At 35.0% G+C, this 24,910-nt stretch overlaps 1 protein-coding gene across 3 annotated transcripts in view; it reads right to left on the bottom strand.

The window, feature by feature from the left end:
* Window positions 1–535: 535 nt before the first annotated feature.
* LOC136828875 (apoptosis-resistant E3 ubiquitin protein ligase 1) overlaps window positions 536–24,910 on the bottom strand; it is a 292,288-nt gene continuing 267,913 nt past the window's right edge. For all 3 annotated transcript variants that reach the window (XM_067087161.1, XM_067087160.1, XM_067087163.1), the window contains 8 exons: window positions 23,512–23,681; window positions 21,421–21,589; window positions 19,329–20,167; window positions 14,499–14,627; window positions 9,000–9,188; window positions 5,417–5,543; window positions 4,503–4,638; window positions 536–1,938 (listed from right to left, as the gene is read on the bottom strand). In XM_067087161.1, the coding sequence (XP_066943262.1) occupies window positions 1,836–1,938; window positions 4,503–4,638; window positions 5,417–5,543; window positions 9,000–9,188; window positions 14,499–14,627; window positions 19,329–20,167; window positions 21,421–21,589; window positions 23,512–23,681 (1,862 nt within the window). In that variant the 3' untranslated portion in view covers window positions 536–1,835. The remainder of the gene's footprint in view (window positions 1,939–4,502; window positions 4,639–5,416; window positions 5,544–8,999; window positions 9,189–14,498; window positions 14,628–19,328; window positions 20,168–21,420; window positions 21,590–23,511; window positions 23,682–24,910) is intronic.

Genomic DNA, 24,910 nt, shown 5'->3' on the forward strand with positions numbered 1-24,910 from the left:
TAAGACTGACTAGATGTCACAAAACAATACAAATTAATGAGAAGTCAAGCCTAGCTAGCTTCCAAGACCAATATGGAATGACAAGTACTGTATATATATATATATATATATATATATATATATATATATATATATATATATATATATATATATATATATATATATATATATATATATATATATGATATATATATACTGTATGTATATATATATATATATATATATATATATATATATATATATATATATATATATATATATATATATATATATATATATATATATATATATATATATATATATATATATATATATATATATAATATATATATTATATTATATATATATTGTACTTAGATAAAGCATGGGGATGAATTTTCAATGGTGCTGCTGCTTTTCCGGTCAAATTTGACTTGAAATTTGTAGTTTTTCAGTTTACTGTTCATAAGGCATTGCTTTATCCATAACTGTTTTTGCTTTAATAATGCAAACCCTTTCATTAATCTAATAAACCTTTACAAATGCATCTTGATCATTTTTTATTCCAAAAGCCATTTAACCAGTGTACCAATTACAATCTTTCTGATTATGTAGTCTGCACTGAGGCTGCCTTCACAAACCCTAGACATACTTTAGCTTAATCATCATTTTAGTAATTACCCTATTTTTCTGAATATCTGTCTTTACCAACTTCCTCTTTAATGAGTTAATTAATGTACAGTACTTGGCAGATGTAAAGATATTAACAGCAATAATTCAATGGTGATTCCTAATACGACTTTAAACCTATCCTTTCATTATGCACACCCTCGAGGTTATGACCTTGGGTCAAATATTTCATTCTGTTCTTTTTTCATAAACAAATTGGGATATAAATCTCTACTTTACACTTTGGCTTATTTTAAATGCTAAAATTAGTATAAAAATTTTTTTTAAAAAGATTGACAAGCAAACATAATGCTTTTCAACTATTTCTTGAAGCAGGCAATAAATATTTCATTATTTAACGAGCAAGTAGGTCAGACTTCTAAAAATACTTTTCCATGAAACGCTTGAAGTACATAAGTAAATAACAAAAATGGTTAGAAAAGTAATTACATTCTTGTGGAAATACCAGCTTGCACTAAACTACTACACTTTGGATTAAAGTATTTTATATAAAATTGATTTCTCCAGATATGTGATTTATCTTCCATCACTACGTCATTAGAAAAGCTTAAGCTACAATAAGCTGGGTCAGTGAACTCATAGAATGGGTATGAATACTGAAATGTGTGTGTACGAGTAACAGAAATTATCAGAATAATATTTTTACATTGTACATAAAGTTGATCTTAACACTTCTCTTATTTGTCTGGTTGTAGTTATTATGGTGCTGAGATCATGGCAATAAGATTTAATACAGTGCATGTTTTCTCAATCCTGTGAAAATCAGAAAAGACTGGCCACATTGATTTCAATGTGTAATTTATAATTTCTGCTGGACTATTTGTATTGTGATAAATTGAATATGAAAACTTTACTCCTGGTATATTAATTTTACCAAAATATATTCCACATGATTTTCATTAAAGTTACTGAACAGTTATGCAATTATCGAAACCATATCAACAGCAACAAAGAAATTCAGGACGGATACTGGCTAGTTTAACCAGTAAGCATGTGAATAGATTTTATTGTCTTTTCTGATTTTTAACATGAATTTTTAGCACTTCTCAAGTACCAGTGGCAACGCAGGCTGAATTATATGCATATCTAAAGGTACCATAGTGCAGCAATAATAAAAAAAAAAACAAATCACCACAATGCCACTTGTTTGCATACACAGTATATACTTACACCATACCAAATCCTTCAGAACCTTCCTTGATTGCCAATAACAAAGCCTTTTCAAATTGTTCATAGCTGTCATAATCTGGCAAGCACAGCTGGTTGAAACTGCAAGCAAAACAAAAATTTTAATAGTACACCTGTTTGTGTACAACAGTATATAGATTCTTTATTATTTTGCATATGGGGCAATTGGTTCAAAGCAGTTAAAGAAAGGATGTTCTAGCTAAACTGGTAATAAAAATAATATTTCTACAATAAAACAAGTTTTTATTTAAACTCATTAGTCTTCAATAATTAGCCTTATTCTGTGTGAAAACAGACCCAGCCACAATAGCTTTTAGAGTTGCAAGAGGAAATGTCCCTCCACACACACTCAGTTTAGTTTACTGTCCACCAAGGTTTCTCATTTTTCTGTGCCAAATCCATCTGCAAATGCGAGAGCAAAGGAGAAAGGCACTGACGGCAATGATTAATGGGTTTATATTAAAAAAAATTTTTTATAAAAATATTTTTGTTAAACAAAACTAATTAATCATAATCAGACTTAATTGCAATTCAGAGGAAGATGAAGCAGAAGGGCCTCTGAAGACAACAGAAAACCCAGATGCAGGATGGTGGATAGTGGAGCCAATGACAACCTGGAAACCCAGGAAGCAGCTTCAAGTACTGAATGCAAAAGACTTAACCCTGGATAAAATATGCACCAAGCACCTGAGGCATGAAGGTGGGTATGCCAGGAAAAACACACCTCTATGTGGGGTTAAGGTTTGTGGGATGAAGTCCTGAAAAAGAGGGTGGATGATTAGAATTCCATGACCTGTGGCATGTGACTTGCTGCAACAATCAGATTCAATGAGAAACTCCTGTAGATACTATGTCACAAGTGCACATAAAGGCTTGCAGAAGAAAACTGCCACATTAATATACTGCTCTGAGGGTAGCAGAGAGCCCTGTTTAAAACATGTAGAAATTGATTCTATGTTGTGCGAAGGCCTTCTGGAAAACAACTCTTAATCGAATGCAACACAAAAAGTCTTGAGAGAGTTGAGTCTAGTGACTTGAGAGAAGGGCTGTAAAGACAAAAACTGCTTGAAGCGAAACTTAAGAATCCCCACAGGTGCATACACACACACACACACACACATGCACACACTCATTTTCTTTCTGCCAAATTTGCCACTGTCATACAATTTTTTTTAGTTAATGATTATCCAGCAATGATAACACAATACAGTACTGTATACCTAAAAAAGAAAAATATTTCACATTAATATACTATATCTTCAAAGCCTTCTGTCATTTTTATAGCACATATTGTAGACAACTGAGATGTAGGTCCTGTTAGGTATTTTCTCTGAATTAAGGCCCGTCTCAGCAAACCTGAATATCCACCTGACTTCATAACTCCGCTACTCAATGACTGTCTTCAAGATTGCAGGATATGATACAGCAGCTTCCCAGTCAGCAAAAGCACACTTGCCACTGACGATTTTATTAAGAAAATCATAACTAGCCTTAAAGTTTGCAAACCCTCCCAAACTTGAAAGGAAAGGTTTAACATTTCCCTCCTCTGCTTTTCAGGTTTTCATAAAGGCTTAAGTTAATCTCTGTATTTGCTCTAGGCTTACATTAACTTAACTCTTATTTTGGTTCTGAATCCAAATTGAGAAGCATTTTCTCCATTCACTCAACAACAGAATTGTCCTTGTGGCACATAAAGATAACAGACTGCACATGTGCTTTAATTTTTTTACTATCATCCACACTCATGCAACACATACTTTCACTAAAGCCTAAAGCACCCTAGATATGTGCAGTTCTCTCACCATGATCAACAGTTCCAACTAAATTTCCAAAGAAATTGATTGTCTGGAATGTGTGGTACTATTTTCATTACTATCACTAACAGCTGGTTGTTTGCCACCCATTCTTAAATGAATAGTAACACTTAAGGCACAAAACAAAAGAAAATTACAATTTCAGAGCAAAAGAATACTACATCTGAAAAGTGTGAGCTACTGTGACAAAGTGCAGTAAATAAGTGATGCTGGGGAGCAGCCTGAGTAGCCAGCTCCCATGCACAGTTTTTTGGTGCATTATTCAAAATTGTCTTGTGCAAGACAATTTATTTCATTCAAATATCTCACATGTTATTTCAAAGTAGTATGTACTAGCAAGAGTGACTACTGTATACAGTTACTATTTTTTTCCTAAAGAAATGAATGAACTAGGTCCAGTACCTAACTGTAAGTGAAGTTTTTACAGTATTTTCATGCTTCATTTTTATTGTATTGTATTGTTTGTCAACACAACACAATATATGCCATATTATTTCTTATTGTATATTTAAGGAGTATTTATTCTCATGAAAATTATAATTTACAAGGGATTTTGTGGATGAATGTAACAGATGTATTTCTTTTGGTGATTTCTGAAAATTTTTCTCTTGATTTTTGTCATGATTTAGAAAATGAGCAGATTTATGATAGCTGTTTTGAAAAATCATACTGAACACCATGAAAAAGTTACCAATGAACTAAATTTTCAAGTTGAGTATAACTGGCTGTAGTAGAACTTTGATAATACAAAAATTTACAGTTTGAAGTGTAAATGTATAATAATATCAAGTAACTGAAAAGCAAAATGAAATTAAAGTTTTGCATACTTACCAAGTATGTGCAGTTGGCAGAGTATTGAATGTATGTGAAGCAGATATTTGGAAATGAGGAGAAAGTTGGGCAAAACCACCAGGTGGCAATCTTGAGCAACCAGTTGTGAACTGCAACAAACGTGCCATTTCCTCTTCTGTTAGAATTAAATAAAAATAACAAAATTAGAGATAAAGATTAATATCATTAGTCTGCTTATTGTTTGCTTTATAAAACCATCCTCTTTTTCCAATATTGTGATTTCCAACTAATATAAAATGTTACCCATTTTTTCAAATTTTTACTATAATGACAAGAACTGAAATTACTGATACAAAAAAAGTAAAAGAAAACTATAGACAAGAGATACACTAAAAGAAAGGCTCAATTGGATGCTAATGTCCATGGCATGCATGCTATGTATACTGTCTCCAACATGCTTCTCATCTTCACATCTCTCTGTATATACACCAAAGCTCATTTCTGGCCCTCTTCCCAGCTGTAAATTTCTGAACTGATATAGGTCACACTCAACAAATACGGCAGCATAAAAGAGGTCTTCTAAATTTCTGATTACTCGTAACTTTCTATTTTTAAAGGAAACATATCCAAGCTTTTAAGCATTTTGAGAATTTTAAGCATTTTGAGAAACATATGCAACTTAAACAAACAAAATTTTAAGCATTATATGGATATACAAAAATTTAAACTTGTGAAGAACATCTCATTGTGTATATGATATAAAAAAATCATAGCACTCCCACTTATTTTGTGTCATACAACCACCACCTTTTTTCAAATACCCTGATATCAAGATAAAATAACATTCATCAATTCATGGCTTGTACACCATGACAAAAACTGGCTGTATTTATATAAACTATAAAAATTACTAACACCCAATGTTACTGAAAGGATAACTGCTACTAATTTACCTGTGAAATTTGAAACAGCAGTCCAGAACCAGTACAGTACTCTCCGAAATTCAGGTGATGAACCATTAACCACATGGTTGGCCTTGAAATCTGCTATACTATATTCTTCAATACCACACATTAAAAGCTGCAAAACCAGTAGACCATGATTAATATTTAAAGAAATTCAAATGAATTTCCTTTTAACTCTTAATCTAAATAGAATGACAAAAGTTTATGAAAATAAATAACCATCTCTTGTCTATTAAAATGAAGTCTCTTGAAAAGTAAATCAATATTTTTGCCTAAAATGAAAGATGTCAGTACAATGCACAATTCTCTTTTATGCTAACTACCCAGTTTTAATTCACAATCCCTTATCCAAAATCCTAGGTCTGCTACATTTCAGTTTTCAAATTTTTTCAGATTTCAGACCTGAAGATTGCACCATAAATACAATAGCACATTCTATTTCCAACAAAAATATCCTGTAAAACAAAAATATACAGCATCAAAAGAACATTAATTACCATATATACTATTGTATTATCTGAAATTGTGCATCATGTGACCCATAAAATTTTGTTCCCAAAACATGATTTCATCAAATATTTTGTGTACTGTGCAAGTTGCATTTTCATCAGATTATGCCATGCTATGCTATAGCATAGTGTACCCAATATTTGAAAGATTTGACCTCATTCATTTTGCCCCATGTAATTTCATTTCATTCCTTGTTCATGATCTTTCATTACTTCTACTTTTTTTTAAAGATTGATTTAAAATCAAATCTCTCTAGATATATAATGCATTCTATTAGGCAAATTTTGTATATGTTGTGGAGTTAAAATAGCATCATCTGCATAATCTATGTCTGCCAATTTTCTATCATTACTCCACTCTGACCACTTTTTCATTATAACGTCTATGAGAAGAGCAAACAGCAAATTTAAAGTAACATTCTCTTGTGGCACCTACTTATTCACTGCAAATTAAATTAACAAGACCAGTCAAAACATTAACTCTGAATTTCAATTAGCTGTACATATTCCAAAGGAATTCCATAGTGATGCAAGACCTTACGTAATGTTGGTACATGTGTGTGTGTGTATGGGTGTAAGCACACAGGGACAAACCTAGGATTTCTTGAATGGGTTTGCTACTCTCTCTCATTATCAATCACTGATCATTGTATTATTTGCTCATTTAAGATATATATAACAGTAATATTCTTACTTTATATTCTTGGTAAGGAATGAGAAAATATAAGGAATACTTACACCATCCAAAATACATTATAATCTACTTTAATTTTGGCAACTGTATGTCATCTGCTGTGGCTGAAACCTAGTGTACAGATGTAAAGCTCAACATTTACTTATTATGACAATGATACCTAATCCCATCTTACTATGGAATATTAACTTTATCAAAATTTGGAATAAAATAGCAATATCCAATCCATTAAAGTAAAAGGTCAATTACACACTGCCTGGGATCATTCCCAGCACTTTGTGGAATTTTAAATTTTTAGCACATCACGTCAGCACTCAAAACTCTTTCACACTTTCAAGGTTTTTGCCTTTTGAAATTACAAATAAAGGATTTTCAACCTGCATAAGAATACCAGTTTGACTAAAAGGTAAAATATTAAGTTGTCTTTTGCTTTTATGTTCAGATTCTTAGCTTTTTTATGTTGTACCTCTATTAAAAATTCTGAGCTTTATTTTTCATAAAAATTTATAGCCATAACAGTGAAGCCCAAGCATCAACTTCTGTATGGCAAGGTTAAGCATATGTTGTGGACAAATGAAGGATTATGGCAGTATAAAATAACCGCAAATTCTCCCAATACACATTACAGTCGAACCTCTTAAAACCGGCATCCTGTGGTCTGGGAACTCCCGTGGTTTGGCCCAATTTTGAATCAGCCGCCATTAATTTGTTGAGCAGCCACGAGGGTGATGCAATATATTGTTTACAACTGTTCTCAGAATCTGCAGAATATTATCGGTGACTTTCATCTCATAAATTTTATATCTTCGTAATCATCGCAATTAGTTTCTTGGTCATTTATTTTGATTGTAGAGGGTAATGAGATGACAGAAATAAAGAATGAATTTCTGCGATTACTCAGTGCATTTGAACATCGCCGTCAAAAAGTAAACAAAGCACACTGCCATGTACCATTGAAGAAGATGAACACTATATATTTGCTAACTAAAGGGGAAGGATAGGACACCTTTTCTAGCATAAAGAATTATGCTTGCACTACTTACCTCTAGCATCATCTGATCTCATGGGTGGCATATCGAATGGGTAAATATACAGCTATATAAAAGAAATGATTAAGAATGCATCACCTACATCACTGCTGCTGTTGGCTGCTACAACAGCAAAGTGTGTAGATGATACAATCTTGATTATTTCTTTTATATAGCTTTATATTTACCCATTCTATATGCTGCCCATGAGATCAGATGATGCTAAGAGGTAAGAAGCACAAGCATAAATCTTTATCTATGCTAGAAAAGCTTTCCTATCCTTCCCCTTTAGTTAAGTGAATGTTTAGTCACTCTAGTGCTCATTTTCCTCAATAGATGGCAGCGTGCTTTGTTTACTTTTTTGACAGTGACGTTCAAATGCACTGAGTGATTGCTGAAATTCATTCTTTATTTTTGTAATCCCATCACCCTCTACAATCAAAATAAATGATGAAGAAACTAATAGCGATAATTACTTGTAGTAAATTTAGGAGACGAAAGTCACCAATAATATTCTGCAGATTCTGAGAAAAGTAAAAGTAGTTAACTTATGGTTAAGCTAACTCGCAAATGTAGGCTAAATGTGTTACATAAAGTAAACCATTTTCAAGAAAATTATACAGTATGAAGAAAGAGTCTAAAGATATAAAATATATAAGTTATGAAATGAATAAAGTGAAAATATATGAGTAATATAAAGATAAAAAGTGGTATCAAAACTTAGCCAAGTAGAAGGCTAAGTCGGCAACTAGGCTTGACTATGTTTACATAGGGGCTTTATTTTTTAGGGGTATATTCCATATTCTGGGATTTTCTTTGGTCCGGCTGTGGCCTGGTCCCAAGGTTCCCGGATTTAAGAGGTTGAACTGTACTTTTCTTATTATTAAGCTGTACAACACAAGGTAAACTGTTTATACAGTGCTCCTTTTCAACATCTCTAAGGTTACTCAACATCTACTTGCTTCAATATGAAATAGAATATATTAAGTTATATGTTAAGGATGACTAATTTACTCTGGGGACACCACCTGTTATGCATTACATACATTTGAAATGCCCTACTATATAAAAAGACCTTGAAGTTTAAATCACATTAATAACACCATAATACAGAGGTCATATACACCTTACAGATCCATTTTGTTTTTAGACAACGTGAGCCGTAAACCAAAAGTAAACTCATTTTCAACTACTGGTAGACAATCCTCAAAAGTTAATTTTACAAGATTTCTGATTGTTGTCATTAATGGCTATACAGACTATAGTTAAAAACGTAAAATATAATAACTGAGGTACTCCCCAATATTCCCCTACTTTCTTAACATGTTACAAGTGCTCACCTCCAATTCATTCTCATCAAAAATGCAAAGAAGGTTGTCTGGAATAATGTCATTAAGCCCTGCAAGAAATGCATCCACCTCATGACGTACGCGTACAGAAAGTCGGTACTGTGCAATAGCATCCAAGTACTGCAATATGTTGGCGTTGGTAACTATTCTACTAACTCCACCTGGTTCAAGTTCTACTACCTGTAGAAAGATAATAATCTTTACCACAAATTCTTGGCAATCTTATATGGCAGAGTTTAAATTATATAAACAAATTTGAGGTACTGTATATCGTACACAAACTAAAATTCAAAGTTTGGATATCTGGACATATACTACTGTATATGTCCAGATACCCAAACATTGTTGAGTTCTTTACATGTTTTGATACTGATAATAGACAAAGCAGGTAAAATGCAATGCTGATGTTATATTTTGGTTAACAAGAAAAAAATCTTGAACAATTTCAAAATTCCTGTTTAGAGTTGCATTTCATTTACATGTGACCATAGATAAAATACATTAGCAGTTGAGAAAAATTTTATTTTTGACCTTAAAGCAAAGGTTAATTTGAACTCATGAAAAATAACAAATGCAGTATTTTACCTGCTACATTATTGAACACTGGCTGCTAAGGTCAAAGAATGTTTTACTACACCATTGATAGTGAAATCAAATGTATATCAAATTCAAAGTAGTTTAAAATCAAAAGTAAATCAAATTGACAATATCAGAAATAATAATTTTCAAGTTACAAGTTACCTTATTAATAAGAAAGCTAATAATTTCTAGTGAATTATATAATTACTTTATTTTGATTTTTCTTTAAAAGCACAATCAGTTTTGTAGATACGAACCACTGCTTTTTGAAGCCTAATCACTACCAGATAAATATTTAATGAAAGATTATCTTTTTAACTGCAAGATGGTGAGAGATACCCCTCAGGTATGGTGAGACTTTTGAGTATACTTTATGTTCTCAAACTGAGGCTGAGTCTGCATCCCACAAGAATATTTGGGGAGATTTTGGTGCAAGGCAACAGCATATATCTAAAGATAAAACCTTGTAAACAACTGTGGTGCTGTGCTCAGGTCAAAGCATATGGCTTGGAACTGAAAACTTTGCCACTGAAAACAAAGCGGAGGAACTTGCCAAAAAGGATGAATAGAGACATGAAAAAAATGCCCAATGTGTCTACTGAAAACATCCAGTCACCTATCTGAACAGCTGCTGGGACCGAGTTGGTAGATGTTGGAAAGATCCAAAATAGGTCTCCAGCCTCTGATTTTCTTCAAGACGAAGTGACAGTAAGAGGAGTCTGGTGGCCTGAGAAAAAAGTTGTCTGGTCTCTTTCCTGGCAACATTATCTAAGACAATGTGAATCAAATCTGGGTTAAACAATCTAGAAGCCAGCTAGACAAGGACCCAATTAGTCTTTTGACCTCTAGTGCCATTACTGGAAAAAGAGCAGCACAAATGTTCTCTCCTTTACAACATGACATTGGCATAGGCATGAGCTGCCTTATGAAAATATCATCTGTAAACGTCCTGCCTTGACACTTTAAAAAGAAGTCTTGTTGCCTAAATGTTGACATTCCAGAAGCACTGAAGTCATGACTTTCACCTTCTCTGGTAGATCACCTAGACATAACAGATCACCTCTCCAAAACCCTGAAAAATGACACATTTTTAATTAATTTGTATTTTCCATAGCTAACAAACCTACAGTCTTAACGTTAGGATAAATCTTCTAGTGCCAGCTGTTAACTGGTAAATAAAAATATAATTGCAGAACAAAGTATTGGTGGCATTGGGGTTTGGCTTCTTGGGTGAGATAGGAGGAAACAACCGACTTACCTTCACCCAAGGACACCATCATGACGTATCAGTTTCTTCCAGCCCATGGAATCCATTGAGGGGTGGCAAGAGGTGAGCAATATACGTTAAGATTGTAGGTTTGTTAGCTATGAAAAATGCAAATTAAAAATTTCTCTTTGTTCATACGTGGAACAAACCTAGTTCTTAACGTTAGGATAGACTCACTTTTGGTGGGAGGAAAGGAAGTCTCGAACTGACTGGATGTTCAGCACACCTGGTCTTGTTTCTCTGTTTAAGTAAAAGTAACAGAAGAGACGAAGCCTCTGACTAGTTTAATAAAGGATATTAAATGGTCAGAAAACTGGGCTAATAAACATTTGTATAGGAACAATGTATAAATGGAACATCTGCAGATGGCCAAGAAATCTTGTTGGATTATACCCACTTCCATTAACAGGCTAAAATATATATCAAGAACACCCCTAGACAGGGCAAGCTTTAAAGTTGAACAATAAAAAAACACATCAATGGAAAGAGGAAGATATGAAAATACATGATATAAGAAAAAATCTTTAAAAATTTTCTGTAACTTCCACAGGAAGTTGAAAGCGAGTATTTCCAACCCCATGTGGGGCCTCTTTTCCAAGACACTAGTAAAAATATGCTAATTTTATCAAGTTATACACGTTTTTTCTAATAATTTTAAAAATTTTATTTTGTAAAATTATAATTATAGCTCACACAACATCATAACAGATAAGAGCTAAAAGCAGCAACAAATTCTGAGTATATTTATGGTTGTGTAAAATGTTTATGAGATGTACTGAGATGGGGAGATGCAGTACCTTTTAATGAGGTATACATATTTTTTCTAATATTTCTTTGTACTTTAGTTTGCAAAATTACAATTATAGCTGACATACTATCATAGAAGATAAGAACTAAAACCAACAGCAATTCCTGGGTACATTTATAAGCAAATATATAAAAAGACATCCTGGGACAGGGAGGTGCAGTACATTCCTCCATGAAATCTCAAGTCACACTGATCTCCCTCTATCCTGTACTGAGGTACTTTTGTTGCCGTCAGTTGCCATAAGTCATTTATGGACCACTGAAGTTACTTGAACATTTTCCTGCAAAATTTGTTTAAATTGTAACGGCGCAATATACTGGTTCTCACCAGAGGCAGTCTGCATTGCACTCTAGAGCTATTATTATGCCTCACATGATCATACCCGTCCAGTAAGGGTTAAACGAAAGAATTCTGGATGCTCTTTGGGAAATATGAAAAAAAGGGCATTTCTCCTGCATGGTAAAAGCACATTCTTCACTTCAAAAAGAGTGGAAAAGAAAAGGAATGGTTCCTAGATGAAGTAAACCTAGCTTTGATCACTTTTGTCACAGCCAGTCTAGGAATAGCTTGAGGAAAAGCTAAAGTCCAGTACTTCTGCAGTACACAATCTAAAATCCTGAAAATCAGATATGGACAAAGCCAGGATTAATTCTGCCAATTTTTAAGTACCACTGTTTCAGGGTTTTTGAGTTAGGTTAGAAAATATTCAATAACTATAAAACTATGGCCAATTTTCATAAAACGCTTGGTATAGAAAGTCTTGAATGCCATAAGAAACCACATGATTTTTTTTTATTTAGATAATTGTAAAATTTTTTCAATTTCATTGTTTTTCAACCAATTCATCTGAGGTGCTTGCAAAGTCAGTAGGTTGGTGCTTTCACTAGGAATGGGATCAATTCTGCAATGTAGCAACCAAAGACCTGTCTGGTCTGTTGTCTCCCTTGGATATTAGTCCTGTGAGTTTCAGACCTGCCTGGCCTATGCGCACTCCTCAAAGATACTGGTTAAAGAGCTCTAGCAGAAACTATCCTCCATGGTGACTAAACCAGTGACGGTGAACTTGAGCACCTCTGGGTGATATTCAATTCTGAGCAGAGAGCCATCTTCTGCATCGTTGTCAGAGAGGCCAGGAACCAGAGGACTACCTGTAACCCTTAAGGTGATCCTACCCATTGGTCCTACCAAGTAGACATTAATGAGGAGACAACCAAGTCTTATGCCAGAGGAAGACAAGGGAGTTGGAGTTTCTGTCTACCTAAGGACAGTTTTTGTCTCAAGAGATATTGGAGGGCTGGAAGATTGATTTATTAAAGGTTCTCTGGCATGGTGATGTCAAAAGTCATCAACACCAATATCATTTATTATAAATAAAATTTAACTAAAAACCATAAAGAATAAATGCAAAAGACTAAAAAACTGAATCTACTACAGAAGATCAGCTTCTGAAATAAATCTAAAAATGCCACCGGTATCATATATCTTCTCCAAGAATCCTGGTAAGGATGTGCCTACCTTCCTCATCATGTGCCTCAGAGAGCTATCAATTTTTAAGATCTCAAGACTTAAGCACTCAACCAGCAAATATTCTATAGACAATGATGAAAAAAAAAATCTTTAAAAAAAGCTAGTGATCACCAGCTAAAAGTCCTTCATGAATTAGGCAAGTATGTCCCATAAAAAACCAGCATAGTGCGACCTCCCCGCCTCCTATGCATTTTTCAATACTTCCAAGGATATTGATACCTGTGATATTTTTCATTTGGTTATAATCTATTACGTCAATGTGGGAAATACAGTAGTATATGTTTGATGGATTGATTAGTTCAGACTTTGACTTATTTTCTTCCTTGTTTTGACCACAGTGAGAATGATGCTACCTAATATTCATTTAAGAAGAATGATAAGTGTCTATGTTCTAGGAGTGATTTTGTGCATGCAAGATTCATGTCAACTGTGAAGACAATGTACAACACTTCTTACCCATGCACAATACAGAACCCTATTGCTAATATATTGCCTATGGCATAGGATATTGCTGCCTAACATAGTCTCCTTTAAACATAAGGTTATAGGGGAATATTATAAATTAGAAGCTTCAGTTCTCCAGTTTTTCACTGACCCTGACAATTTCACTGGGTAAAAGTTGTGGAAGCCATTATTTCTTATGTTTTTCCTAATGAAAATTCTTTTTGTTTCATATTCCACATCTGTTTTGGTTTTCTTCAATTTCTGAATGAGGGACTGGTAATATCTAGTTCACCTCTCTCCCTTTAATACTTTTAGTCTCAAAGGGATATAGATCTCACCCTTACATCTCAGTTGTTATTTGGTTTGTCTGCACACTGTCTTTTGAGACTACTATGGGTATAGAAACCACACTGTACTCTCTTGAATTCTTGAACTTTTGGAGCATGTAAACCTTTCTGAGCTTCCTACAGACTACAGTAGGTCTCTGGCATATTAAATTTTTCTCAAGTTCTTACCTGGAGCTATTAACATTTCAAAACAGCCTTGGATATCCAGCAACTCAGATTCCTACCTAAATTGCAATTCTGGCTTAATATGACTGACAGGCTTGTCATGAACAAAAGACAGACCACAGCGAGGGCTTAATGTGACTGATGGGTTTGTATGAAAATTTACTTGCGATACATAATTTAGTTTTGCATGTAAAGCAGTAAATTTTAAGTGAAATCAGCCTCCAGCAAGGCAACTGGCTTCAATTTCCTTTTCTCCTTGGTTCAAGAGGATGAATACCATAACTGTTTTACATACAGAACAACATTCACTGACATACTATAAACTGTACACCAATTAAATCATAATGAACTACCTTAACTTGACCATTGGGAAGCAGCAGCTCATCAGTAAAGTATAGCTCATCATCTAAGTTGTCCACACCATGATCAAGTAAGTGCTTTATCTTCCCAGTATAAAGATCAGGATCATCTTGAGCAAAGTGCTGTGAAAGAAAAGAACAGGTTGTAATTAAACACACACTTAAACAAAAAAAATAATGTTTTCTTAAAAGAATAAGAAAAAAATTACGCTTTCTAGGAGTAAACCACTGCCTTGTGCTTATATCTAAATTGGGTGATTAGACACACATTGCTGAAAAATATGGATCCTGCTACCTAGCATTTAAGAGATATCCCTATGGATGGGTGAAGATCCCTGCTCTAAATTATGGGGGGGAGGGGCAATGATTTTATATAATTATGAAACAAAATGTTTTCATGGTGCATAGTTTGTACATAGACAAACCACTGCCTTACATACACAAATATTTACTTAGGTGGGAGAGCCTCACAAATTGCCTAAACTATGGGCAATCACTCATACATCCTCAAAAGGCTGATCACATGATGGTCTCAGGTACAGCACAGACAATGAAAATGCTTTCCCACCTAAGTAAACATTTGCTTATGTAAGGCAGTGGTTTGTCTATGTACAAACTACCCTGAAAACATTTTGGCTGGTAGACTAGTCAAAAAAGGTAATGCATGCCTGTCTAGTTGTGTACTACACTGTGAGTGAACAGCAAATGATTTGAAAATGCAGATGTAGGAAACGTTACCTGGCTACCTTGCCTGAAAGAAAGGTGCCAACATATTAGTAGGATAGGTGAAAGCAATTAGAAATCTCTTAACCTGTAGATCACATTTATATGAATTATTTGGATGATGTAGTCACCCCAAAATTTATATCCTTCAATTGAGTCAGAGCAAAATTTTCCATTTCAGTATCAGGGGAATGAAGGATTGGGAAACACACCCACTCACTCAGCAAAGAGCATCACTTTTTCCTTTCGCAACAAGGGCACGTGGGGTTAGTTAGAGTTATAGACCTACGAAACATGCAAATTATATGAAAAATTTGGGATTTGTTCCCGTGAAAATTAAACCTTCATCTTTTATAAGACACTCCTTAGGCAAGAGGTGTTGTCCAGAGATCATAACTGGTATTTACGTCTTACTGGAAATGTCCGATTCCCAGCCACAAATGTGAGCAGAGGAAGGGCAACTCCCATAACCACCTGTACATCTGGGCATGTTTAATGTTAAGGACGACATGGTCCCACACCAGAGTATGGGTTGTTTGGGAGAACTTTGGTTTCCCATGTGGAACAGGAAGACTAGCTCGGAATAGCAAATTACTGTGGAATAACAGACGTGAACATTCTACAAATGGTACCCCATACTTTAAAGAGGAATGGAGGGAGTCATATCTACTGACTACCTAAATCAAAGAATGGGAGCTCTTATATAATATATTTGCATTGGGCTGCTGGGAAGATGATACAAATTAGGTAAGATACTGTTCTGTCTAAACAGAACTAGGGCAGCTTGGCAACATGTTGAGCAGCCAACAAATGTCCAAAGGAGAAAGAATCCAAGGGCTTGTGGGTGACACTGCTGAGGTAGAAAGAGGTAAAGGTGGTTTGGTTAATGTTATGTCTTAGCAGAGCTAGGGCAGCTTGGCAACATGTTGAGCAGCCCACACATGTCCTGAGGAAAGATAATCCAAGGTTGTGGGTGACATTCCTAAGGCAGAAAGAGGTCAAGGTGGTTTGGCAATGCCTAAACACCCGCACTCAGTATCTGGGATACCTAGAAGTTCCTTGTAAATGCTAGGGTCAGAGCAATGTCCTTAACTTTGTGAGCCCTTGACAGATTTATAGAGTAGTCCCCTTTACTAGATAACTTGCACACAAGCTTGATAACCTTCTGATACCAGGACAAGATAGTGTCCTTGTGAACACATTTTGTCTTGGTCCTTACCTAAAAAGCCTCGGAGGATATAAAATGAAAAATTTATAGCTCTCAGTAGGGGATGATGTAGTCTGAGTTTCACTACAAACTCAGGAACAAGGGAGAATACGAGAACCCCAATCAATCCAGGTACCAAACTAATGTGGAGAGACTGTGTATGTTGCCTACTCTCTATGTCACTACTAAGGCTAGCAAGGAAACAGTCTTGAAAGCAACATCAGTTTGTAGACTCCCTCAGAGGTGGGTACAACACCTGAAACTACAGTCACCACCCTACTTACGAACATTCATGTTACGAACATTCAGAGATATGAACAGAGCGGGTAACAAGTTAAAACGGTGTTTGGAGTGCTCTCCTTTGCAAAGAATAGAACACGAGGAAGAAGTAGAACCTGTTCCTTTAACCCCCTTTCCTGATTATCCCGAGTATTCTCACAGTTAACTACCATGTATTCTTACAATCATGAGCCCTTCTTTGGCTGAGTCGGTTGAGCTTCAGACTGTCATTCGATGGGCGGGAGTTTAATTCCCGCGGCCGGCTGATGAAGAGTTAGAGGAATTTATTTCTGGTGATAGAAATTAATTTCTCACTATACTGTGGTTCGGATTCCACAATAAGCTGTAGGTCCCGTTGCTAAGTAACCAATTGGTTCTTAGCCACGTAAAATAAGTCTAATCCTTCGGGCCAGTCCTAGGAGAGCTGTTAATCAGCTCAGTGGTCTGGTAAAACTAAGGTATACTTACTTTTACAATCATGAGAATATTCCTTCATACTGGTAAAATATTCCTACTTGTTCTTTGATGAATTCCCATTTTTTATATTTCCTCTCTCCACAGGAAACATTTACTATACATTTTTGTCAAGAGATGGTGGTACATTGCTTACTTTGTGAACTTTCGAAGCATGAAAAAAATACTAAATTTTGAATGCTGCATGAATCAATTTTATTCTTTTTACCTTTCTATAATCCAAAGTAATTATTTTTAATGCTGCATGATTTAAAAATGCAGTGAAAATATAATCTATAACCCCCAAGTTAACTCAAGAATGTAAACAACAAAACTTATGCACTACATAGTAAAAACCAACTTCCAAACAATTCAAGATACAAATGGCTGTCCAGAATGTAACTTGTTCATAAGTTGGGAAGTGACTACAGATGATGAGAGTCACATTCTACTAGTGAGCAGGGTGGGGAAGACTATTTAAAATCCCTTATGAGCATCGAAGTTTCTAGTTGGCCAAGAGGTCCAAGTACATAAGCAGGAAGACCTGGGAAATTTCTGAGTGGCACTTCTTCATAGCAAAAACAGAAAGGACCTTACCTTGGGGGGGAGAGTTTACATTAGTGTCTCCAGGACCTGTTAAATAGTGCCTCCGACTGAAGACATCCTCTAAAGGCACAAACCAAAAAAGATAGCCCACTTTGCCTGGTAGACATCTGTCATAAGATCTGATGGTACCCCGACATCTGTACAACTCTGCGAAAATAGCCACTTCCCCTACTCTCTCTCACGAGATGCTGCACAGTCACAGGCTGCAAAAACAGCCACTTCCCCTGCTCTCTCTCATGAGATGCTGCACAGTCACAGGCTGCGAAGTGCAAGTGACTCCATAGACTGGTGGTACCTTAGCAGATGTAGCAGTTGAAGCAATGTGGTCATAGGGGTGGTTCTCTCAGTACCTCAACAAATCATCCCTACAGATTTTGATATTTCATTTGTGACTAGCAAGAAGCAACCACTCATTCTTAAACCAGGTGTGACCACCACTTAGTTGACCACATGAAGGATCAGGAAAAACTGTAGAAAAACATAAACATCAAGGTTGTTCCATGGGTGCCAGAAAGTGTCTCTCAACACAATTGTGTATTAGGCAACCAAAGCTTTCAAGCTACAGTACATGCAGGTGCAGAGACCACCCTGTCCCTACAAATGAACTGATTTGTTAATACTGTACATTCCAACAGCCTGGGATGTATCTGGCTGAAAGCTCAACAGCATGGCAAACAGCCCAGTTGTGCATCTGTCTTGCCAACCTGAAGAGGGAGGAAAGAGAATCCTTTCCTTTCTTATTTACATATACTTGCTGAACTTATCTTGAGAATGTTGACATATAGGTGAGAATATGGTGAGAATATTCTAGACTCCACACACAAGATGAATGACCACTCAGGTGTGTAACCCAGGTGCATAGTGGAGCTGCTTCTTTCAAAATTTCTTGAGATGGTGCATCAAGCTGTGTCACAAATATGCTATGGTGATGCAATGCTAGGAATTAGAGATGGAGTTCTGGCTTACTAATCACAAGTATAAAAAGGTCATTTTACACTATGTGGATTCCTTCTGGCATTGCTATTGCACTTATGTATAATTCCATTAAATTATGAAAATTATAATACAATAATAAAACAGTTACTGTAATTGCACACAATGCAGCACCTTTTAATTTTGTACTGTATTTCATAGCATTCAGTGCAATAGTACTGTATGGTAGTAAGTTACGTACAGTACTGTATCAAAATGAACAGGACAGTACCAGCAGTATTATATAAAATAGCAACAACAACAATACAGTACGTTATGTGGTGTACATATTAACAACAATGTTAAGTTATCAATGAGCATTCTTGTTCTAGCCTACAATGGGAGAAACAGACCTTGTAAGTGAAATTTATGCTTTTATTTTCTTGTTATATGCATATTTTTACAAATAATTTATAAAATACTGCCCTTAGCTTATAACAGCTCCTGCTATCAACTTAACAACGTCATAATGAAGACAGCAGGATGCACTACAATCAAAGGGCAGTAACTTTTAAACTGTTCATTTGTTAAAATATGTACTGTATATATAATAAGAACAAAATATTACTCACTATATTACTCACCTTGTAATGAACACGAAGACCAATCAATTGAGCCAAGAATGATCGAGTGAACCGGGCTCTAACAGTTTGTCTATAGCTGCTACCAAGAGCTGACTCATACAGGCATTTCCCAACAACTTTTCCAGCAAATTCATAGTGTTTGAGCTTTATGTGTGGCGGTCTGTAAGGATTTGGGTGAACTAAGGCTTGCCTGCCTTCATGTAAACTAACAAATAATCCGTTATTGTTATCAAATAACTGGGCACATATCAATTCAAACCACTCTCTTCTCAGTCCACCCCAATCTAAACCTTCTTCACCTTGGAATGTAATTTCGAAGTTTCTACACCAGTCAGCCACAGTAAAGTTCTTAGTTGCCTTTATAGAGGTCTCCAAGAGTCTCTCTCGTGACACACCTATTTGTATTCTCTCATGCATTCGTTTACTATGGAACTTTCTGACTTCATGATAGAAGTGATCTTGCTTATCTTTAAAGGTTTCTGAACCACCGATGTTTTTCAACATAAACTGGGTGAATGTTGCAGCAATTACGTTTCGATCTTTGCCAGCCAGTGAGACTAGGGGCTGACAGCCATCATCAATACTCATGGTCGGAAGCCCACTTTGATTGTTAGTTCCAGTAAAGTGGAACTTTGTAGAGGGACAAAGACGAAAAGTGCACACCCGCTTTGGTATTAATCTTAACAGGAACTCTTTAATTATCAACTGCTTGGGAGTTACATAACAGTAAACTTTTTTAGGTTTTACTAGTGAACTCCCATTTTGAGTCAGGAGTCGTGCTTCGTAACCTTCGTGAACTCTTCGCATGACGTTTTTGTGTACTCGTAAAGCATCCTCACCTGAAAAAAAAAAGAGCAGTAAATCATACCCAATAACACCTGGTAATGTCATATAAAACTGCATATAAGCTAATTCTGAAAATTAAAGGAATAATGTAAATTTTCATAAAAATCCTTACTGGCAAAAAAAAAAAAAAAAAAAAAAAAAGGCACAGGCATTGTTTCCCAAGTCTGGCAAAAAATAGAAAATAAGATAAAATGTACTGTGCCTTTGCATATTTGGTTTTTCAAGTACTGTACAGTAGTTACATGATGCCATGTATCTGCTGCACACTGTTAAATTTATATTTATATTTTTGGTTTTTAACATTTTGGATAAGAGATTGTAAACTTGTACTTATCAGGAGGGGCAGAACCCAACTGTCTGTTTGAGACGCAAATGTACTTACATGTAACATGATAAAAAGATGTAAGCAATCCTAAAACCTTTTTTCCACATATTTTACACCGAGAAAACTCTCTAAAATAAAATATACTCTAGGCATTATCCATAAAGTAAAACAGGCTTAAGCAATTTCTATCTTTCGATGCAAATTATTAATTATGTTCCCTTCTTACCAACCAAAATATTCATTTAACAAAAGTGATGGGCAGAGGTCAAACATTTATGATGAAAAACTACTTAACCTCATATTTACAATATACAGTACTATAGTACCAAAACTGCACTGATGAAGCAATGCTAATATAACAATACTGAAGTCTTGAGATTAATTAAATCTAACGATTCCAGTTTCCATTTGAAAGTAACTTGCAGATTTTAGTTTTCTGTAAAAGAAAACTATTGTGCTGGTTTTGTATGTCTGTCCACTCTCAGATCTTAAAATCTACTGAGGCTAGAGGGCTGCAATTTGGTCTGTTGATCATCCACCCTCCAATCATCAAACATACCAAATTGCAGTGCTATAGCCTCAGTAGTTTTTATTTTATCTAAGGTTAAAGTTAGCCATACTCGTGCATCTGGTAACAATACACGACAGGCCACCACTGGGCCGTGGTTAAAGATTCATGGGCCACGGCTCATACAGCATTATACCGAGACCATCGAAAGCTAGATCTATTTTCAGTGGCCTTGACTATACGCTGTACAGAAAACTCGATGGTACTGAAGAAACTTTGGAGCATTTTTTCTTGTTCTCTGAAGGCATGGCCTATACATTCATGCAATGTACATCAGCAATTAAATAAAAATTCAACGGACGACTGACATGGAAGAGCATCAGCCAATTACTGGAGTTCCACAAAATACTTACTAGTTAAAACAATAATATCAAAGTTCCCATTAGTGAGTGTCGTATCACAGTATGTGAGATGGGCTCTATAACAGCCAGGTCGTTGCAATGTCACCTGGATGCTGATTCGGCGTGAGGTATGATCATACACAATGATGCTTCCAGCATCCACAGTCCAACCTCCTTCCAGCTTGAAAAAAAAGAGCAAACATCAAATTTGAATAAGCGACAAAGAAGGTTATCTGTTGGCAATCATAGGACAAGATAATAAGAGTTAAAGGAAATACGTATAGGTGAAAACTATAAAACGAAAGGATGAAAAGTAATGTTTCTCATATAATAGAGTAAAACTGTATTTGTGTAATGCAATACACATATGGCTGTTAAATACTAAATACAGTATCTGCAAAATAACAAAAATATTTTTCGCACATCTCAAACATAAAACTGACAACTTTACAAATGTCTATTATTCATGTATTGCACAGAGAGCAGAAGTCCACACTGAAAATTACTATTACAGAAGTTAGAACTGCAATGAACAGTACAATGCCAAGCAATAATCAAGAATGAAAATACCTTTTAACAAAAACAAAGTGTAAGGCATTTTAACCTCTTGGCTACAATGTTCTTCCTCACAGGAGGTTTTTTGCTTCTAACACTACATGCTCTGCTATTCAATTATTAATTTTCTCCTTTAACTCCAGTGAACTCTCCCTCCCACTTGGTTACCTCCCCTCTAAATTTTGCGTCAATCATCCTTTTAGACTTTTACTGTCAGAACCACTGTCTACCCTACAACATACTGCTGTATTTCCATTTTACTTCTTTCACCACCAATAAGATAAATCATTGTTTTTTATCTTTTAATGTTATACATTTCAAAGGGTGCATCCAAACTACAGTAAAACACGCCAAAACACAGTGCACCAACTTATCTCTTACATGTCACAGACAGATTGAAAATAAGCCAACAATTGTAAGTGGAGAATACACCTTTAGACACTACTGGATGTACTGTACTGCTATTTTAAGATTTCCAACCCCAAAATCAACTTATCTTTGAGAGCACTCGGACAGATGAAACACAGAAGAGGATGCCAATATAGCTTTTGCAAGGAGCCATATTCATAAAATATGGATAACTCCCAATGGCAGCTATAAAAGTCACAATTGAAGTCTCCAGGCCAATGACCTAAATGTCATCTAGAGGGGGTTTCATTAGCGAAGTAAGGATGCTATATATGAAGTCTGTTACAGTATATTATGTTTCAAAAGTTGTCCAAGGCTTAAGTTGTATACAGGAATTATACAAGTCACCCTCCTGGCAAAGTCCTTCATGCACAAGCATGATAGTCTACCTTCTATACATGAGGGTCTATTCTCTGTACCAAGCTCGACTGAAAATACAGACGGAAAGGAGGACTATAGTCCATGTAACTTTATTGGGACATGCACAACTAGGAGGACGGTTTCATAAGAATTATCTTATGCCAAAAGAATCACAAACTCAAGCAACACCTCACTACATAAATATGGGCAAATGTGGTTTTTAAACTATTTTCAACATTTCCGAAACAATACTGCACAGTACTAGGTATATCATATTTTACTGCACTGTAAAAAAACTATCTCAAAGCTCATAAGCAGTGAGCCAGGAGTGTGCCTTTTATCACAAATGAATTTTGAACCCCCTCTCCCCCAAATTCCCATATGGTTAATACTGTGAGTGAAATTTAATATTTACTTGTACATTGAAATGTTGCCAATATCATGTGTAATGTCCAGATATACAGTTTATCCTAGTTTCCCCTTCTGGAAAGAGCAAATTGCTTTACAGTACATTTAACTGTAGTAAATTCATAATTCGTGATTTCAATTACCATTTTCAATAAAAATTTACCCTCAATTGTTTTTGTAAATTTATTATTTACTTCCACAACATACTATAAGTTTTCATGTTTGCTTCTGAATATTACTGTTGTGGATGAAAACAAATAATAAAAGCAAAATGCAACCAAATTAATACATCATTCTACAGACAACTGTCATAAGAATAACATAACAACAATTAGTGATTAATAATCAATATACCTTTCATTCTCCACTTACTTCGACAATATTGATGGAATAGTTTTCTGTGTCTGCTTGACCTGGTGGAAATGAGCAGACATTGTGATACTGGTCACGAGGTTCAATAAGGATGTGGTGGGGCTGATTAGCAGTGCAAACAACTGTAGAGCTATGCTGCACCATTACAGTCTTACTTGGATCTGGAGGGCCTGAAATTTTAGGTTTTGGAAAATTACAATGCACTATTAAAAAGAAAATATCAGATCTATGCAAGTGAAGTAATGAAATGTTCAATTATTAAATTATTACACCTAAAAAACATATACTGTACTGATTCTCAACAGTACAAAGAAAAAACAAGGATATTACATTTAAATCTGACATTCAGGACTTACTGAAGACAACCATACAATCAATTCAACAGAAGAAAAAATGAATAGCATATTTTAATACTGTACTTGAAAGAAATATCACTGAAATTTTATAAAGTCTAGTTATATAAAAGGAACTTATTTCAATAATATGAATATCAGTCAACTTGGTCCAACTTTCTTTATATGTATGTACAACCATCACTGCTACGCATATCATACTTAGCTTGCAAATACTTACAGAAAATATGAAAATTAAACAAAAATAAGTGTAAAAAAAAATTAAAAAAGTAAAAGCAAAGCCAAAAATTGAGTGTAAAAAAAATTAAAAAATAAAAGCAAAGCCAATAATGGACAACATAAATGTACATGAAGTACAAGACATACATACATTTCTTGTACCATCCTTCATCTAGTTAATTTTGATACCCATAAGGTGTGTGCTGGTATTTGTGTGAGTGTGCATGTGTGTATTTACACAAGCTACAGAAAATGATCCCCTTTTCAGTAAGTTTACGCTGTTTCTTCTACGTAAGATAAGAGTTCAGTAATTTCAGTTGAAAAACAAGTGGCTCTACCGCAGTTCTCTGTGATAGGGCTTCTGAGTCTGAATAATATATAAAAAGTTATCTCCCATACTGATATTTATTTTTCTATGTAATATTTTTAATTTAGTAGAATAACAGTACATCTTTGTTAAGTCAACACCAGTTTAGTTAACTCTGAGTCTAGCTTCTCTGATGTCCCTCAACTACTGGTGTAATTATGCGATCTTCCTTGAATAACTGTGCCAAAAACGCTATCAAGTCAACTGTACAATATATCATGTTGTTGTAAAAAGTGAAGGCAGTTGAAATCCTGTAACTTGTCAGCGAAAGATTCAAATAGGATGAAAGGGTGAACATGTGGCAAAATGAAGACAGAATATGAGCACAATGATATGTTCAAGTGTTCTGGTCCTATAAAGAGATGCTGGCTTAGTACAAACTGATGGGTAAAATGGTTTATATTTTGACTACTCATGAAGCTGGCAAGTTCATTTACTGGAGTTGGAAACTATTCATAAA

The sequence above is a fragment of the Macrobrachium rosenbergii genome, chromosome 43 (genome assembly GCF_040412425.1).
Source record: "Macrobrachium rosenbergii isolate ZJJX-2024 chromosome 43, ASM4041242v1, whole genome shotgun sequence".
Taxonomy (NCBI): domain Eukaryota; kingdom Metazoa; phylum Arthropoda; class Malacostraca; order Decapoda; family Palaemonidae; genus Macrobrachium; species Macrobrachium rosenbergii.